Raw genomic sequence first — 18,520 nt, 5'->3', positions numbered from 1 at the left:
CTCTTCCCTGTCCCTCCCTCCCTCTCCCTCTCTCCCCCTTCCCTTCCTCCTTGTTAATCTCTCCCTCTCTCTCTCTTCCCCTTCCCCTCCTCCTTGTCCATCTCTCCCTCTCTTCCCCGTCCCTCTCTCCCTCTCTCCCCCTTCCCTTCCTCCTTGTCAATCTCTCCCTCTCTCTCTTCCCCTTCCCTCCCTCCCTGTCCATCTCTCTCCCTCCCTCTCCCGCCCCATCGCTCTCCGTCCCCCTTCCTCCCTGTGTGTATGTGTGAGCATTAAGCCGCATTTTATCCTGAGACTTTAGTGGTGGTTCTTAGTTAGAGAGGCCCGTAGAGGAGCTAATTTACCCCCCAGAGGAGAGCTCAATCTTGGGCTAGTAATTAGGCCTTTCAGCCTCCTTCCTGGAGAGTAGGCTCCATCCAACGTATCTCCTCTGCTTTGTTCTATATGCGGAAATGGGACGGATGTTACACATGTTGGTGTCCTGATACCACAGAGAACGCCTTGCTCAGTGGAATGCCAACGACCCTCTACCGCTATAATGTCAGCTTTTATAATATGGGTCTAATCGTCGTGTTGTATTTCCTGAGAGGGAACTTCGTGTTGTGTTTCCTGAGAGGGAACGTCGTGTTGTGTTTCCTGAGAGGGAACGTCTTGTTGTGTTTCCTGAGAGGGAACGTCGTGTTGTATTTCCTGAGAGGGAACGTTGTGTTGTATTTCCTGAGAGGGAACGTCTTGTTGTATTTCCTGAGAGGGAACTTCGTGTTGTTTTTCCTGAGAGGGAACGTCGTGTTGTATTTCCTGAGAGGGAACGTCGTGTTGTATTTCCTGAGAGGGAACGTCGTGTTTTATTTCCTGAGAGGGAACGTCGTGTTGTATTTCCTGAGAGGGAACGTCGTGTTTTATTTCCTGAGAGGGAACGTCATGTTGTATTTCCTGAGAGGGAATTTGATGAATGGTACACAAGACACATGACAACATTTAACAGTAAACCATGAACATGACTAATCCATGTAGAACACTAAACCATAGAACACTAAACCATATAGAACACTAAACCATATAGAACACTAAACCATGTAGAACACTAAACCATATAGAACACTAAACCATGTAGAACACTAAACCATGTAGAACACTAAACCATGTAGAACACTAAACCATATAGAACACTAAACCATGTAGAACATTAAACCATGTAGAACACTAAACCATGTAGAACACTAAACCATGTAGAACACTAAACCATATAGAACACTAAACCATGTAGAACTAAACCATATAGAACACTAAATGTAGAACACTAAACCATGTAGAACACTAAACCATGTAGAACATTAAACCATGTAGAACACTAAACCATATAGAACACTAAACCATGTAGAACACTAAATCATGTAAACCATATAGAACACAAAACCATGTCCATATAGAACACTAAACCATATAGATCACTAAACCATATAGATCACTAAACCATATAGAACACTAAACCATGTAGAACACTAAACCATGTAGAACGCTAAACCATGTTGGTGTAGAACACTAAACCACGTAGAACACTAAACCATGTAGAACGCTAAACCATGTAGAACACTAAACCATGTAGAACACTAAACCATGTCCATGTAGAACAGTAAACCATGTAGAACACTAAACCATGTCGGTGTAGAACACTAAACCATGTCGGTGTAGAACACTAAACGATGTCGGTGTAGAACACTAAAACATGTAGAACACTAAACCATGTAGAACACTAAACCATGCCGGTGCAGAACACTAAACCATGTATAACACTAAACCATGTAGAACACTAAAACCATGTAGAACACTAAACCATAGAACACCATGTAGAACACTGTGAAAACACTAAACCATGTAAACCATGTGGAACACTAAACCATGTAGAACACTAAACCATATAGAACACTAAACCATGTCCATATAGAACATTAAACCATGTACAACACTAAACCATGTAGAACATTAAACCATGTAGAACACTAAACCATGTACAACACTAAACCATGTACAACACTAAACCATGCCGGTGTAGAACACTAAACCATGTAGAACACTAAAACCATATAAAACACTAAACCATGTAGAACACTAAACCATGCCGGTGTAGAACACTAAACCATGTAGAACACTAAACCATCTAGAACACTAAACCATGTAGAACACTAAACCATGTAGAACACTAAACCATGTAGAACACTAAACCATGCCGGTGTAGAACACTAAACCATGTAGAACACTAAACCATGTAGAACACTAAACCATGTAGAACACTACACCATGTAGAACACTAAACCATGTAGAACACTAAACCATGCCGGTGTAGAAAACTAAACCATGTAGAACACTAAATCATGTAGAACACTACACCATGTAGAACACTACACCATGTAGAACACTAAACCATGTAGAACACTAAACCATGCCGGTGTAGAACACTAAACACCATGTAGAACACTAAACCATGTAGAACACTAAACCATGTAGAACACTACACCATGTAGAACACTACACCATGTAGAACACTAAACCATGTAGAACACTACACCATGTAGAACACTAAACCATGTAGAACACTAAACCATTTAAAACACTAAACCATGTAGAACACTACACCATGTAGAACACTGAACCATGCCGATGTAGAACACTAAACCATGTAGAACACTAAACCATATAAAACACTAAACCATGTAGAACACTTAAACATGTTGGTGTAGAACACTAAACAATGTCGGTGTAGAACACTAAACCATGTAGAACACTAAACCATGCCGGTGTAGAACACTAAACCATGTATAACACTAAACCATGTAGAACACTATACCATGCCGATGTAGAACACTAAACCATGTAGAACACTAAACCACGTAGAACACTAAACCATGTAGAACACTAAACCATGTAGAACACTAAACCATGCCGGTGTAGAACACTAAACCATGTAGAACACTAAACCATGTAGGACACTAAACCATGTAGAACACTAAACCATGTAGGACACTAAACCATGTAGGCTACAGTATAGAAGAATAGAAGCATTCTATGCAATTACAGGGTATACTGTCTACACATACTGTACTTGGAAATCAAAACTTCAACGTTGAAAAGGTTTGATGCTGGCACAAAACTACAACAATCTCTCTTAGATTGGAAGAACTGTGTTTGTCTTCTGATAGCAATAATGTTTACCCATACTAAACCCAATGAATCTTACGCTACAAATGATGGTTTGTCATATTTACTCCTCTCTCTCCCTGTCTTCTCTCCTCTCTCTCCCTGTCTTCTCTCCTCTCTCTCCCGGTCTTCTCTCCTCTCTCTCCCTGTCTTCTCTCTCTCCTCTCTCCCTGTCTTCTCTCCTCTCTCTCCCTGTCTTCTCTCCTCTCTCTCCCTGTCTTCTCTCCTCTCTCTCTCTGTCTTCTCTCCTCTCTCTCCCGTCTTCTCTCCTCTCTCTCCCTTCTTCCTCTCTCTCCCTCTCCTCTCTCTCCCTGTCTTCTCTCCTCTCTCTCCCTGTCTTCTCTCCTCTCTCTCCCTGTCTTCTCTCCTCTCTCTCCCTGTCTTCTCTCCTCTCTCTCCCTGTCTTCTCTCCTCTCTCTCCCTGTCTTCTCTCCTCTCTCTCCCTGTCTTCTCTCCTCTCTCTCCCTGTCTTCTCTCCTCTCTCTCCCTGTCTTCTCTCCTCTCTCTCCCTGTCTTCTCTCCTCTCTCTCCCCGTCTTCTCTCCTCTCTCTCCCCGTCTTCTCTCCTCTCTCTCCCCGTCTTCTCTCCTCTCTCTCCCCGTCTTCTCTCCTCTCTCTCCCCGTCTTCTCTCCTCTCTCTCCCTGTCTTCTCTCCTCTCTCTCCCCAGGGTCATCAGGGCAGCAACCCTTGGTCCAGAATCAGACAGTAACAGAGGGGGGGACAGCCAACATGACTTGCAGGGTAGAGTACAACGACCAAACCTCCCTCCAGTGGTCTAACCCTGCACAGCAGACACTGTTCTTCGGAGACAAGAAAGGTAAGAGCAACGAGATCACTAAAGATAGACTGCAATATTTGTCCAGGTCCCCAAGACGTCACTATATGCCTTCTTCTTCGCAATATTTTTCTTTTTTTAAACGATTACCAAGAACGGGGATTGAACCCGCGATGCTCAGTCAAAAATCAACGTTTATCCTAGTGAGACACTATCCACATTTCCATCCACAGTTTTTATGCGAGTAAAGTCAAACCGTATAAAAATAATATTATTACCAATTGTGATGGAAATAGGAGGTTTTGTTTAAAAAGTGATAAATGCCAACAGATGATCTGATGGAAATGTTGGGGTTTTGTTCAAAAAGTGATAAATGCCAACAGACCTTTTGAAATGCTTTCTGTTTGCCCTTAACCAACAATGCAGTTCAAGAAGAGTTAAGAAAATATTTACCAAACAATAGTAAAAAATAATAACAAGTAACGCAATAAAAATAACATAACGAGGCTATATACAGATGGTTCTGGTACCAGTTGCAAACCGCAGTCTGGCTTTTTTATGGTGGTTTTGGAGCAGAGGCTTCTTCCTTGCTGAGCAGCCTTTCAGATTATGTTGATATAGGACTCGTTTTACTGTGGATATAGATACTGTTGTACCTGGTTCCTCCAGCATCTTCACAAGGTCCTTTTGCTGTCGTTCTGGGATTGATTTGCACTATTCACACCAAAGTACGTTCATCTCTAGGAGACAGAATGCATCTCCTTCCTGAGTGGTATGACGGCTGCATGGTCCCATGGTGTTTATACTTGAATCAGACTTGTGGAGGTCTACAATTTTTTTTACGAGGTCTTTGCTGATTTCCCATAATGTCAAGCAAAGAGGCACTGAGTTTGAAGTTAGGCCTGGAAATACATCCACAGGTCCACCTCCAATTGACTCAAATTATGTCAATTAGCTTCTAAAGCCATGACATGATTTTCTGGAATTTTCCAAGTTGTTTAAAGGCACAGTCAACTTAGTGTGTGTAAACTTCTGACTCACTGGAATTGTGATACAGTGAATTATAAGTGAAATAATCTGTCTGTAAACAATTGTTGGAAAATTACTTGTGTGATTTTGCACAATGTGGATGTCCTAACCGACTTGCCAAAACTATAGTTTTTTTAACAAGGAATGTGTGGAGTGGTTGAAAAACGAGTTTTAATGACTCCAACCTAAGTGTATGTAAACTTCTGACTTCAACTGTATATAAGTAAATAATAATATCAATATAGGACAAAACACATCACGACAAAGAGACAACACAACACTACGTAAAGAGAGACCTAAGACAACAACAGAGCATGGCAGCAGCACATGACAATACATAATGGTAGCAACACAACATAACAACAACATGGTAGCAACAAGACATGGTAGGAGCATTATTGGGCACAGACAACAGCACAAAGGGCAAGAAGGTAGAGACAATAACAGTTTGAGTGTTTGTTGCAGCTCGTTCCAGTCGCTAGCTGCAGAGAACTGAAAAGAAGAGCGACCCTGGGATGTGTGTGCTTTGTGGACCTTTAACAGAATGTGACTGGCAGAATGGATGTTTGTATGTGGAGGGTGAGGGCTGCAGTAGATATCTCAGATAGGGGGGGAGTGAGGCCTAACAGGGTTTTATAAATAAGCATCAACCAGTGGGTCTAGCGTTGGGTATACAGAGATGACCAGTTTACAGAGGAGTATAGAGTGCAGTGATGTGTCCTATGAGGAGCATTGGTGGCAAATCTGATGGCCGAATGGTAAAGAACATCTAGCCGCTCGAGAGCACCCTTACCTGTTGATCTCGGTAATCTAGCATGGGTAGGATGGTCATCTGAATCAGGGTTAGTTTGGGGTGAAAGAGGAGCGATTACGATAGAGGAAACCAAGTCTAGATTTAACTTCAAATCAAATTTTATTTGTCACATACACATGGTTAGCAGATGTTAATGCGAGTGTGCGAGTGTAGCGAGTGTTAATGCAGCTTTGATATGTGCTGAGAGAAGGACAGTGTACCATCTAGCCATACTCCCAAGTACTTGTATGAGGTGACTACCTCAAGCTCTAAACCCTCAGAGGTAGTAATCACACCTTTGGGGAGAGGGTCATTCTTCTTACCAAACCACATGACCTTTGTTTTGGAGGTGTTCAGAACAAGGTTAAGAGTAGAGCAAGCTTGTTGGACGCTAAGAAAGCTTTGTTGTAGAGCGTTTAACACAAAAACCCGGGTTGGGGCCAGCTGAGTATAAGACTGTATCATCTGCATATAAATGCCTGAGCTATGTTGTTGATGTAAATTGAGAAGAGCGTGGGGCCTAGGGTCGAGCCTTGGGGTACTCCCTTGGTGAAGGCAGTGGCTGAGACAGCAGATTTTCTGACTTTATACACTGCACTCTTTGAGAGAGGTAGTTAGAAAACCAGGCCAAAGACCCCTCAGAGAAACCAATACTCCATAACTGGACCAAAAGAAAGGAATGGTTAACCGTATCAAAAGCTTTGGCCAAGTCAATAACAATAGCAGCACAATATTGCTTAGAATCAAGGGCAATAGTGACATCATTGAGGACCTTTAAGGTTGCAGTGACACATCCATAACCTGAGCGGAAACCAGACTGCATACCCGAGAGAATACTATAGACATCAAGAAAGCGTGGTCAACAGCTTTTCATAAGGTACTCTACCTCAGGCGAGCAATACCTCGAGACTTCAGAATATTGGAAGACTTCTTTAATATTAGATTATCTGTTTGTGTCGGTAAAATGTATTATGTGAGAAATGGCTTCATGGTCAAATATTGATCATCATATCGAAGTACACTGCATGACCAAAAGTATGTGGACACCTGCTCGTCAAACATCTCATTACAAAATCATGTGCATTAATATGGAGTGTATCCCCCCTTTGCTGCTATAACAGCCTCCACTCTTCTGTGAAGGCTTTCCACTAGATGTTGGAACATTGCTGCTATAACAGCCTCCACTCTTCTGTGAAGGCTTTCCACTAGATGTTGGAACATTGCTGCTATAACAGCCTCCACTCTTCTGGGAAGACTTTCCACTAGATGTTGGAACATTGCTGCAGGGATTTTCTTCCTTTTAGCCGCAAGAGCATTAGTGAGGTCGGGCATTGATGTTGAGGCAATTAGTCCTGACTCGCAGTCGGCATTCCAAATGATCTCAAAGGTGTTCGATGGGGTTGAGGTCAGGGCTCTGTACAGGCCAGCCAAGTTCTTCCACACCTTTTTCTACAAACCACATTTGCCATAAAGATGGAAGCACAGAATCGTCTAGAATGTCATTGTATGCTTTAGGGTTAAGATTTCCTTTCACCGGAAGGGACTAGACTGAACCATAAAAAACAGCCCCAGACCATTATTTCTCCTCCACCAAACTTGACAGTTGATACTATGCATTCGGGCAGGTAGCACTCTCCTGGCAGCCGGCAAAACCCAGATTTGTCCGTCGGACTTCCAAATGGTGAAGCGTGATTCGTCACTCCAGAGACCAATGGGGGGTGGCGAGCTTTACATCATTAAGAACATTCTTTTTCACTAACGTTGCTTCTAGAGTCCGTTTGGACTCAGACGATATTTACACGCTACACTCTTCAGCACACGCCGGTCCCGTTCTCGGAGCTTGTGTGGCCTACCACTTCAAGGCGGAGCCGTTGTTGCTCCTAGACCTTTCCACTTCACAATAACAGCTCTTACAGTTGACACCCAGGGGAGGCGGGCGGCTCCTAGCAGGTCCGAAATTTGACAAACTGACTTGTTTGGAAAGTTGTCATCCTGAAAGTCACTGAGCTCATCAGTGAGGCCCGTTCTACTGCCAGTGTTTGTCTACGGAGATTGGATGGCTGTGTGGTCATGATGATGAGCTTGATGGTGATCGAGCGTCTTATTCTGGTGACATGAGGATCGATGCTTGACTGCCGTTTGACAACAAACAAACAAAAATCCATGGTAATAATCTCCTCCTGTAGTGTGCGTTTGGGTAAAATCACAGAGGAAGCCAAGCCTGAATTTTTTTGGGGCCATGTTGTGATAATTGCATTGTTTTGCTCTATAACCTGTTATAGAGATACTTGTGATATATAGGACCTAAAGACCAAGACAATTAGAAGACACAGTGGCCTAAAGATCAAGACAATTAGAAGACACAATGACCTAAAGACCAAGACAATTAGAAGACACAGTGGCCTAAAGACCAAGACAATTAGAAGACACAGTGGCCTAAAGACCAAGACAATTAGAAGACACAGTGGCCTAAAGACCAAGACAATTAGAAGACACAGTGGACTAAAGACCAAGACAATTAGAAGACACAGTGGCCTAAAGACCAAGACAATTAGAAGACACAGTGGCCTAAAGACCAAGACAATTAGACACAGTGACCTAAAGACCAACACAATTAGACACAGTGTCCTAAAGACCAAGACAATTAGACACAGTGTCCTAAAGACCAAGACAATTAGAAGACACAGTGACCTAAAGACCAAGACAATTAGAAGACACAGTGACCTAAAAACCAAGACAATTAGAAGACACAGTGACCTAAAGACCAAGACAATTAGAAGACACAGTGGCCCAAAGACCAAGACAATTAGAAGACACAGTGACCTAAAGACCAAGACAATTAGACACAGTGGCCTAAAGACCAAGACAATTAGACACAGTGGCCTAAAGACCAATACAATTAGACACAGTGGCCTAAAGACCAAGACAATTAGAAGACACAGTGGCCTAAAGACAAAGACAATTAGAAGACACAGTGACCTAAAGACCAAGACAATTAGAAGACACAGTGGCCTAAAGACCAATTGTCGTGTTGACTCACCCTACTGGTAGGGAAACGCCAACATCCTCCCATTGTCGTGGTGACTCACCCTACTAGAAACGCCATCATCCTCCCATTGTCGTGTTGTCTAAACGGTCTCTGTCATACAGTACACACTTTTATTTTTGTTGTTGTCCTTGGCTACCTGACTAAAACACTTGCTCGTTAGCCTAACTTCCTTTCATGGGCAATGTTAGCCAGTTAACGTTAGGCTTTTACATCTAGCTACATATTGAACTTTCATCCTCAATATATACATTTATGGTTTGATCAGAATCGCCGTTATAGTCATTTTCCAGTACGGAGAAATAAGTAAAACCACAAGTCTAAATCTCTGTCTCCATCCATGGCTAATTTAGGAAAGGGACCATTTTAGCCAGTTAGCTAGACACCGGAAGACAACAACACAACGAGATGCAACAATTCAACTTGTTTCTGTCAATGACGTATGTTCTCAATGTGATTTGATTGGAGTGAAGCCAAATCCAAAATGGCTTTCCATTACACTTTTTTTTTCTTTTTTTTCGCCAGGACCAATCACAGTTGAGCTCGTTCAGTTTAGCTCAACGCTGATTGGCTGTTATTATATATTTTTGATTTTTTCAAGGTTGGCCCAATACTCGCTGGCTTCCCTTGCATTCAATGCTACGGGCGGCACAAAGGTAATGCTCTTTTGCCCAGACAGCATTAGACAGATGGGCTACACATACAGAGACAGAGAGGTGCTGTTTCCCTCTCTCGGATGCGTTCTCCGGTGAGACACATTCAGCCTCTTGCAAATTAAAGGAGCATTATGAAACAAGATGGTTTTTCCATTTTTTTCTTGGTACATTTTTTTGGGGGGAAAACAAGGCTTCCTTTGGTATCCATGATTCCATGCCACTGCTAGCCTACCCAGACTGTATCTGCAAGCTGTTGGCTAGAGTGCAGGTTCCAAGACAGAGTAGGCACATTTTCTATTTAACATCAACATTTCTTTGTGACAAAACAATCGGTTGAAAATATGATGATTTACACATTATTCAGTGCATGAGGTATCAAGTGGAAAAGTACATTTTGTGTGCACTATGTCATCAACATTGATTTGTATCCGCAACAAGTCAGTTTCGTGGAAACACCACTGGTCTGTTCTCTCATTGATTTTAAACAAGTCAGTTTCGTGGAAACACCACTGGTCTGTTCTCTCAGGGATTTAAACTAGTCCGTTCTCTCAGGGATTTAAACTAGTCTGTTCTCTCAGGGATTTAAACTAGTCTGTTCTCTCAGGATTTAAACTAGTCCGTTCTCTCAGGGCTTTAAACTAGTCTGTTCTCTCAGCGATTTAAACTAGTCCGTTCTCTCAGGGATTTAAACTAGTCTGTTCTCTCAGGGATTTAAACTAGTCTGTTCTCTCAGGGATTTAAACTAGTCTGTTCTCTCAGGATTTAAACTAGTCTGTCAGGGATTGTTCTCTCTCAGGGATTTAAACTAGTCCGTTCTCTCAGGGCTTTAAACTAGTCTGTTCTCTTCTAAACTAGTCTGTTCTCTTAGGGATTTAAACTAGTCTGTTCTCTCAGGGATTTAAACTAGTCTGTTCTCTTAGGGCTTTAAACTAGTCTGTTCTCTCAGGGCTTTAAACTAGTCTGTTCTCTCAGGGCTTTAAACTAGTCTGTTCTCTCAGTGATTTAAACTAGTCTGTTCTCTCAGTGATTTAAACTAGTCTGTTCTCTCAGGGATTTAAACTAGTCCGTTCTCTCAGGGATTTAAACTAGTCCGTTCTCTCAGGGCTTTAAACTAGTCTGTTCTCTTAGGGTAGGGATTTAAACTAGTCTGTTCTCTCAGTGATTTAAATTAGTCTGTTCTCTCAGGGCTTTAAACTAGTCTGTTCTGTTCTCTCAGGGCTTTAAACTAGTCTGTTCTCTCAGGGCTTTAAACTAGTCTGTTCTCTCAGGGCTTTAAACTAGTCTGTTCTCTCAGGGCTTTAAACTAGTCTGTTCTCTCAGGGCTTTAAACTAGTCTGATTTAAACTAGTCTGTTCTCTCAGTGATTTAAACTAGTCTGTTCTCTTAGGGCTTTAAACTAGTCTGTTCTCTTAGGGATTTAAACTAGTCTGTTCTCTCAGTGATTTAAACTAGTCCGTTCTCTCAGGGCTTTAAACTAGTCTGTTCTCTCAGGGATTTAAACTAGTCTGTTCTCTCAGGGCTTTAAACTAGTCTGTTCTCTCAGGGCTTTAAACTAGTCTGTTCTCTCAGGGCTTTAAACTAGTCTGTTCTCTCAGGGATTTAAACTAGTCCGTTCTCTCAGTGATTTAAACTAGTCTGTTCTCTCAGGGATTTAAACTAGTCTGTTCTCTCAGGGATTTAAACTAGTCCGTTCTCTCAGGGATTTAAACTAGTCCGTTCTCTCAGGGCTTTAAACTAGTCTGTTCTCTCAGGGCTTTAAACTAGTCTGTTCTCTCAGGGCTTTAAACTAGTCTGTTCTCTTAGGGATTTAAACTAGTCCGTTCTCTCAGGGATTTAAACTAGTCCGTTCTCTTCAGGGATTTAAACTAGTCTGTTCTCTTAGGGCTTTAAACTAGTCTGTTCTCTCAGGGATTTAAAACTCAGTTAAACTAGTCCGTTCTCTCAGCGATTTAAACAAGTCCGTTCTCTCAGGGATTTAAACTAGTCTGTTCTCTCAGTGATTTAAACTAGTCTGTTCTCTCAGGGATTTAAACTAGTCCGTTCTTTCAGGGCTTTAAACTAGTCTGTTCTCTCAGGGATTTAAACTAGTCTGTTCTCTCAGGGATTTAAACTAGTCTGTTCTCTCAGTGATTTAAACTAGTCTGTTCTCTTAGGGCTTTAAACTAGTCTGTTCTCTCAGGGATTTAAACTAGTCCGTTCTCTCAGTGATTTAAACTAGTCTGTTCTCTCAGGGATTTAAACTAGTCTGTTCTCTCAGGGATTTAAACTAGTCTGTTCTCTCAGGGATTTAAACTAGTCTGTTCTCTCAGTGATTTAAACTAGTCTGTTCTCTCAGTGATTTAAACTAGTCTGTTCTCTCAGTGATTTAAACTAGTCTGTTCTCTTAGGGATTTAAACTAGTCTGTTCTCTCAGTGATTTAAACTAGTCTGTTCTCTTAGGGCTTTAAACTAGTCTGTTCTCTCAGGGCTTTAAACTAGTCTGTTCTCTCAGGGCTTTAAACTAGTCTGTTCTCTCAGGGCTTTAAACTAGTCTGTTCTCTCAGTGATTTAAACTAGTCTGTTCTCTCAGTGATTTAAACTAGTCTGTTCTCTTAGGGCTTTAAACTAGTCTGTTCTCTTAGGGATTTAAACTAGTCTGTTCTCTCAGTGATTTAAACTAGTCTGTTCTCTTAGGGCTTTAAACTAGTCCGTTCTCTCAGGGCTTTAAACTAGTCTGTTCTCTCAGGGATTTAAACTAGTCCGTTCTCTCAGGGCTTTAAACTAGTCTGTTCTCTCAGGGATTTAAACTAGTCTGTTCTCTCAGGGATTTAAACTAGTCTGTTCTCTCAGTGATTTAAACTAGTCTGTTCTCTCAGGGATTTAAACTAGTCTGTTCTCTCAGGGATTTAAACTAGTCTGTTCTCTCAGGGCTTTAAACTAGTCTGTTCTCTCAGGGCTTTAAACTAGTCTGTTCTCTCAGGGCTTTAAACTAGTCTGTTCTCTCAGGGCTTTAAACTAGTCTGTTCTCTCAGGGATTTAAACTAGTCTGTTCTCTCAGGGATTTAAACTAGTCTGTTCTCTTAGGGCTTTAAACTAGTCTGTTCTCTCAGGGATTTAAACTAGTCCGTTCTCTCAGGGATTTAAACTAGTCCGTTCTCTCAGCGATTTAAACTAGTCTGTTCTCTCAGGGATTTAAACTAGTCTGTTCTCTCAGGGCTTTAAACAGTCTGTTCTCTCAGGGCTTTAAACTAGTCTGTTCTCTCAGGGATTTAAACTAGTCTGTTCTCTCAGGGATTTAAACTAGTCCGTTCTTTCTGATTTAAACTAGTCTGTTCTCTCAGGGATTTAAACTAGTCTGTTCTCTCAGGGATTTAAACTAGTCTGTTCTCTCAGGGATTTAAACTAGTCTGTTCTCTCAGGGCTTTAAACTAGTCTGTTCTCTCAGGGCTTTAAACTAGTCTGTTCTCTTAGGATTTAAACTTCTCAGGGATTTAAACTAGTCTGTTCTCAGGGATTTAAAACTAGTCTTAGGGTTCTCTCAGTGATTTAAACTAGTCTGTTCTCTCAGGGATTTAAACTAGTCTGTTCTCTCAGGGATTTAAACTAGTCTGTTCTCTCAGTGATTTAAACTAGTCTGTTCTCTCAGTGATTTAAACTAGTCTGTTCTCTCAGTGATTTAAACTAGTCTGTTCTCTCAGTGATTTAAACTAGTCTGTTCTCTTAGGGATTTAAACTAGTCTGTTCTCTCAGTGATTTAAACTAGTCTGTTCTCTTAGGGCTTTAAACTAGTCTGTTCTCTCAGGGCTTTAAACTAGTCTGTTCTCTCAGGGCTTTAAACTAGTCTGTTCTCTCAGGGCTTTAAACTAGTCTGTTCTCTCAGTGATTTAAACTAGTCTGTTCTCTCAGTGATTTAAACTAGTCTGTTCTCTTAGGGCTTTAAACTAGTCTGTTCTCTTAGGGATTTAAACTAGTCTGTTCTCTCAGTGATTTAAACTAGTCTGTTCTCTTAGGGCTTTAAACTAGTCCGTTCTCTCAGGGCTTTAAACTAGTCTGTTCTCTCAGGGATTTAAACTAGTCCGTTCTCTCAGGGCTTTAAACTAGTCTGTTCTCTCAGGGATTTAAACTAGTCTGTTCTCTCAGGGATTTAAACTAGTCTGTTCTCTCAGTGATTTAAACTAGTCTGTTCTCTTAGGGATTTAAACTAGTCTGTTCTCTCAGGGCTTTAAACTAGTCTGTTCTCTCAGGGCTTTAAACTAGTCTGTTCTCTCAGGGCTTTAAACTAGTCTGTTCTCTCAGGGCTTTAAACTGGTCCCGTCTAGGATTGGAGAGGATTTCAGACAGTAAGAACTCCTGACCATGTGGCTATTTTACTAAATCCATATAATCACATCAACACGGTATCACACACACACACACACACACACACACACACACACACACACACACACACACACACACACACACACACACACACACACACACACACACACACACACACACACACACACACACACACACACACACACACACACACACACACACACACACACACACACACACACACACACACACAGAGGAGAGGCAGGAGAACATTAGTGGTATAATCCGGTATAATTCTCCAGGTGTTTCATTCAGACACAAACTTGGCGCCTCTCGCTCCATAATTACAATTTTCCCCTCTTCCTCCTTCCTCATACACACTGTCCCTCGTTTGTTTACTAGCTTCTGCCTCTAACTCCTTTCCTTGGCACAGAGTTGTTATGTTGTGCGTTGTCATAGTGTTGGTATTGTTGTGCTATCCTTTGCCACTGTGCTTTGCACCGTGTTGCTGATAATGTGTTGAACGCACCCCCTTGTTCTCTCCTTGGCACGGTGTCCGATGAACCTGCTGAATGGCCCTCCATTTCTCTCTTAGGTACTGCATTGCATGTTGTTGGTAATGTTGTGTTTAGCGAACACAGCCCTTGTTCTCTGCCTCTAAACCTGAACACACCCCTTGTTCTCTGCCTCTAAACCTGAACACACCCCTTGTTCTCTGCTTCTAAAACTGAACACACCCCTTGTTCCCTGCCTCTAAACCTAAAACACACCCCTTGTTCTCTGCCTCTAAACCTAAAACACACCCCTTGTTCTCTGCCTCTAAACCTGAACACACCCCTTGTTCTCTGCCTCTAAACCTGAACACACCCATGCTTAATACATTAGTTATGGTGCATTAGTTATAATACATTAGTTATAATACATTAGTTATAATACATTAGTTATAATACATTAGTTATAATACATTAGTTATAATACATTAGTTATAATACATTAGTTATAATACATTAGTTATAATACATTAGTTATGGTGCATTAGTTATAATACATTAGTTATAATACATTAGTTATAATACATTAGTTATAATACATTAGTTATAATACATTAGTTATAATACATTAGTTATAATACATTAGTTATAATACATTAGTTATAATGCATTAGTTATAATACATTAGTTATAATACATTAGTTATAATACATTAGTTATAATACATTAGTTATAATACATTAGTTATAATGCATTAGTTATAATACATTAGTTATTGTGCATTAGTTATGGTTAAGGTTATGGTCTAATGTTGTTATGGTCTAATGTTGTTATGGTCTAATGTTATAATGCAATGTTGTTATGGTCTAATTAGTTATGGTCCAATGTTGTTATGGTCTAATGCTGGTGGTCTAATGTTGTTATGGTCTAATTTGTCCTCTCCATATCTAATGTTGTTATGGTTTAATGTTGTTATGATCTAATGTTGTTATGGTCTAATGCTGTTATGGTCTAATGTTGTTATGGTCTAATGTTGTTAGTGATCTGTGGTCTAATGTTGTTATGATCTAATGGTCTAATGTTGTTATGGTCTAAGTTGTTATGGTCTAATGTTCTGTGGAGCAGAGAATGTTGTTATGGTCTAATGTTGCATGGTCTAATGTTGTTATGGAGCAATGGTCTAATGTTGTTATGGTCTAATGTTGTTATCTGATGAACAGTTGTTATGGTCTAATGCTGATGGTCTAATGTTATCTGATGAACTAATGTTGTTGATGATCTAATGGTCTAATGTTATCTGATGATCTAATGGTCTAATGTTGTTATGAACTAATGTTGTTATCTAATGTTGTTATGGTCTAATGTTGTTATGAACCAATGTTGTTATGAACTAATGCTGTTATGGTCTAATGTTGTTATGGTCTAATGGATATGTTGTTATGGTCTAATGGTCTAATGTTGTTATGGTCTAATGTTGTTATGATCTAATGTTGTTATGGTCTAATGTTGTTATGGTCTAATGTTGTTATGGTCTAATGTTGTTATGGTCTAATGTTGTTATGGTCTAATGTTGTTATGGTCTAATGTTGTTATGGTCTAATGTTGTTATGGTCTAATGGTCTAATGTTGTTATGATCTAATGTTGTTATGGTCTAATGTTGTTATGGTCTAATGTTGTTATGGTCTAATGGTCTAATGTTTTATAGCCTAATGTTGTTTGCTCAATGGTATAATGTAGTTAGATTTAATGTTGTTATGATCTAATGTTGTTATGATCTAATGGTCTAATGTTGTTATGGTCTAATGTTGTTAGGTGATAATGTTGTTATGGTATAATGTTGTTATGGTCTAATGTTGTTTGTTAATTCTAATGTTGTTATGGTCTAATGTTGTTATGGTCTAATGTTGTTATGGTCTAATGTTGTTATGGTCAATGCTGTTATGGTCAATGGTCTAATGTTGTTATGGTCTAATGGTCTAATGTTGTTATGGTCTAGGAAGTAATGGTCTAATGTTGTTATGGTCTAATGGTCTAATGTTGTTATCGTAGAATGTATACACACATGACTGTAAGTCGCTTTGGATAAAAGCGTCTGCTAAATGGCATATATTATTTATTATATTATTATTATTATATTATTATGGTGCATTGGTGCACAGATGTTACTGTGTGGTATATTTGTCCTCTCCATATCCAGTTACTCTATGCTTTGCCTGAAGAGCTCATTTGTTGCTCTCATGAGCAGAGAAAGAGTTATCTGTGGAGCAGAGAGAGAGTTATCTGTGGAGCAGAGAGAGAGTTATCTGTGGAGCAGAGAGAGAGTTATCTGTGGAGCAGAGAGAGAGTTGTCTGTGGAGCAGAGAGAGAGTTATCTGTGGAGCAGAGAGAGAGTTGACTGTGGAGCAGAGAGAGAGTTGACTGTGGAGCAGAGAGAGAGTTATCTGATGAACAGAGAGAGAGTTATCTGATGAACAGAGAGAGTTATCTGATGAACAGAGAGAGAGTTATCTGATGAACAGAGAGAGAGTTATCTGATGAACAGAGAGAGAGTTATCTGATGAACAGAGAGAGAGTTATCTGATGAACAGAGAGAGAGTTATCTGATGAACAGAGAGAGAGTTATCTGATGAACAGAGAGAGTTATCTGATGAACAGAGAGAGAGTTATCTGATGAACAGAGAGAGAGTTATCTGATGAACAGAGAGAGTTATCTGATGAACAGAGAGAGTTATCTGATGAACAGAGAGAGAGTTATCTGATGAACAGAGAGAGAGTTATCTGATGAACAGAGAGAGTTATCTGATGAACAGAGAGAGAGTTATCGAGACAAAGGATATGTACCTTCAGCTGTACTCTCGCCTGTGTGTGTGTGTGTATTGTGTGTGTGTGTGTGTGTGTTGTGTTCATTGTGTTTGTGTGTGTGTGTGTGTGTGTGGTTGTGTGTGTGTGTGTGTCATTGTGTTTGTGTGTGTCATATTGTGTGTGGTTGTGTGTGTTGTGTGTGTGTGTGTAAGTGTTTGTGAAATTGTGAGTGTGTACTTGTGTGTGACAAGCACACACACACAATCCCTTTCCCAGTAGCCTCCCTGCAGACTTGCTCAATTATCAGTAGTAGATTTGAGAGTTGTGATCGCAGTGCTACCCATGACTACTGCACTGTGTAGTTATACCTGTGGAGATGATAATGGAGGTGGAGGTGTGTGTGTGTATGTGTTTGTTTTCATGCTTGTGTGTCAGTCTGTTCAATAGTCCTGGTACACCTCTACCAGTCAGTGAGTCAGTCAGTCTGTTCAATAGTCTATAGATGCACCTCCATAGAAATAAAATGAAACATGAAGTAAATGCAGGAGGCAACAGCAGGAAGTAAAAGCAGGAAGTAAAAGCAGGAAGTAAAAGCAGGAAGTAAAAGCAGGAAGTAAAAGCAGGAAGTAAACGCAGGAAGTAAACGCAGGCAGTAAAAGCAGGAAGTAAAAGCAGGAAGTAAACGCAGGAAGTAAACACAGGAAGTAAACGCAGGAAGTAAACACAGGAAGTGTACCCATAAATCTCTGTTGTAAGTTGTTGAATAAACTCAACTGACAATACGCAAAATATATTATATTGCATGAGCCACATCAGTTATTATTACTTGAATAAACAGTCTACATTAATGTGGAAAGTATTGCATCACAATACCAGGCACATACTTTGAGTGTACCAATGGGTTTACTAGTCAATTCCAATCCTGTTCCATTCATTCTATTTACCAGTCATATTACCAGGGTTAGAGGTTCTATTATTCATTCTATTTACCAGTCATATTACCAGGGTTACAGGTTCTATTCATTCTATTTACCAGGGTTACCAGGTTCAGGTTCTATTCATTCTATTTACCATTCTATTAGTCCAGGGTTACAGGTTCTATTCATTCTCATTTACCAGTCATATTACCAGGGTTAGAGGTTCTATTCATTCTATTTACCAGTCATATTACCAGGGTTAGAGGTTCTATTCATTCATTTACCAGTCATATTACCAGGGTTACAGGTTCTATTCATTCTATTTACCAGTCATATTACCAGGGTTAGAGGTTCTATTCATTCATTTACCAGTCATATTACCAGGGTTAGAGGTTCTATTCATTCTATTTACCAGTCATATTACCAGGGTTAGAGGTTCTATTCATTCTATTTACCAGTCATATTACCAGGGTTAGAGGTTCTATTCATTCTATTTACCAGTCATATTACCAGGGTTAG

At 40.4% G+C, this 18,520-nt stretch overlaps 1 protein-coding gene across 3 annotated transcripts in view; it reads left to right on the top strand.

Moving 5' to 3' along the window:
• cadm2a (cell adhesion molecule 2a) overlaps positions 1–18,520 on the top strand; it is an 895,315-nt gene that overhangs the window by 543,849 nt on the left and 332,946 nt on the right. For all 3 annotated transcript variants that reach the window (XM_046317256.1, XM_046317254.1, XM_046317255.1), the window contains exon 3: positions 3,860–4,009. In XM_046317256.1, the coding sequence (XP_046173212.1) occupies positions 3,860–4,009 (150 nt within the window). The remainder of the gene's footprint in view (positions 1–3,859; positions 4,010–18,520) is intronic.

This window comes from Oncorhynchus gorbuscha, linkage group LG20 (assembly GCF_021184085.1).
Source record: "Oncorhynchus gorbuscha isolate QuinsamMale2020 ecotype Even-year linkage group LG20, OgorEven_v1.0, whole genome shotgun sequence".
NCBI lineage: Eukaryota > Metazoa > Chordata > Actinopteri > Salmoniformes > Salmonidae > Oncorhynchus > Oncorhynchus gorbuscha.
Note: the sequence above shows the minus strand (reverse complement) of the source record. Positions and strands in the feature narration are given on the sequence as shown.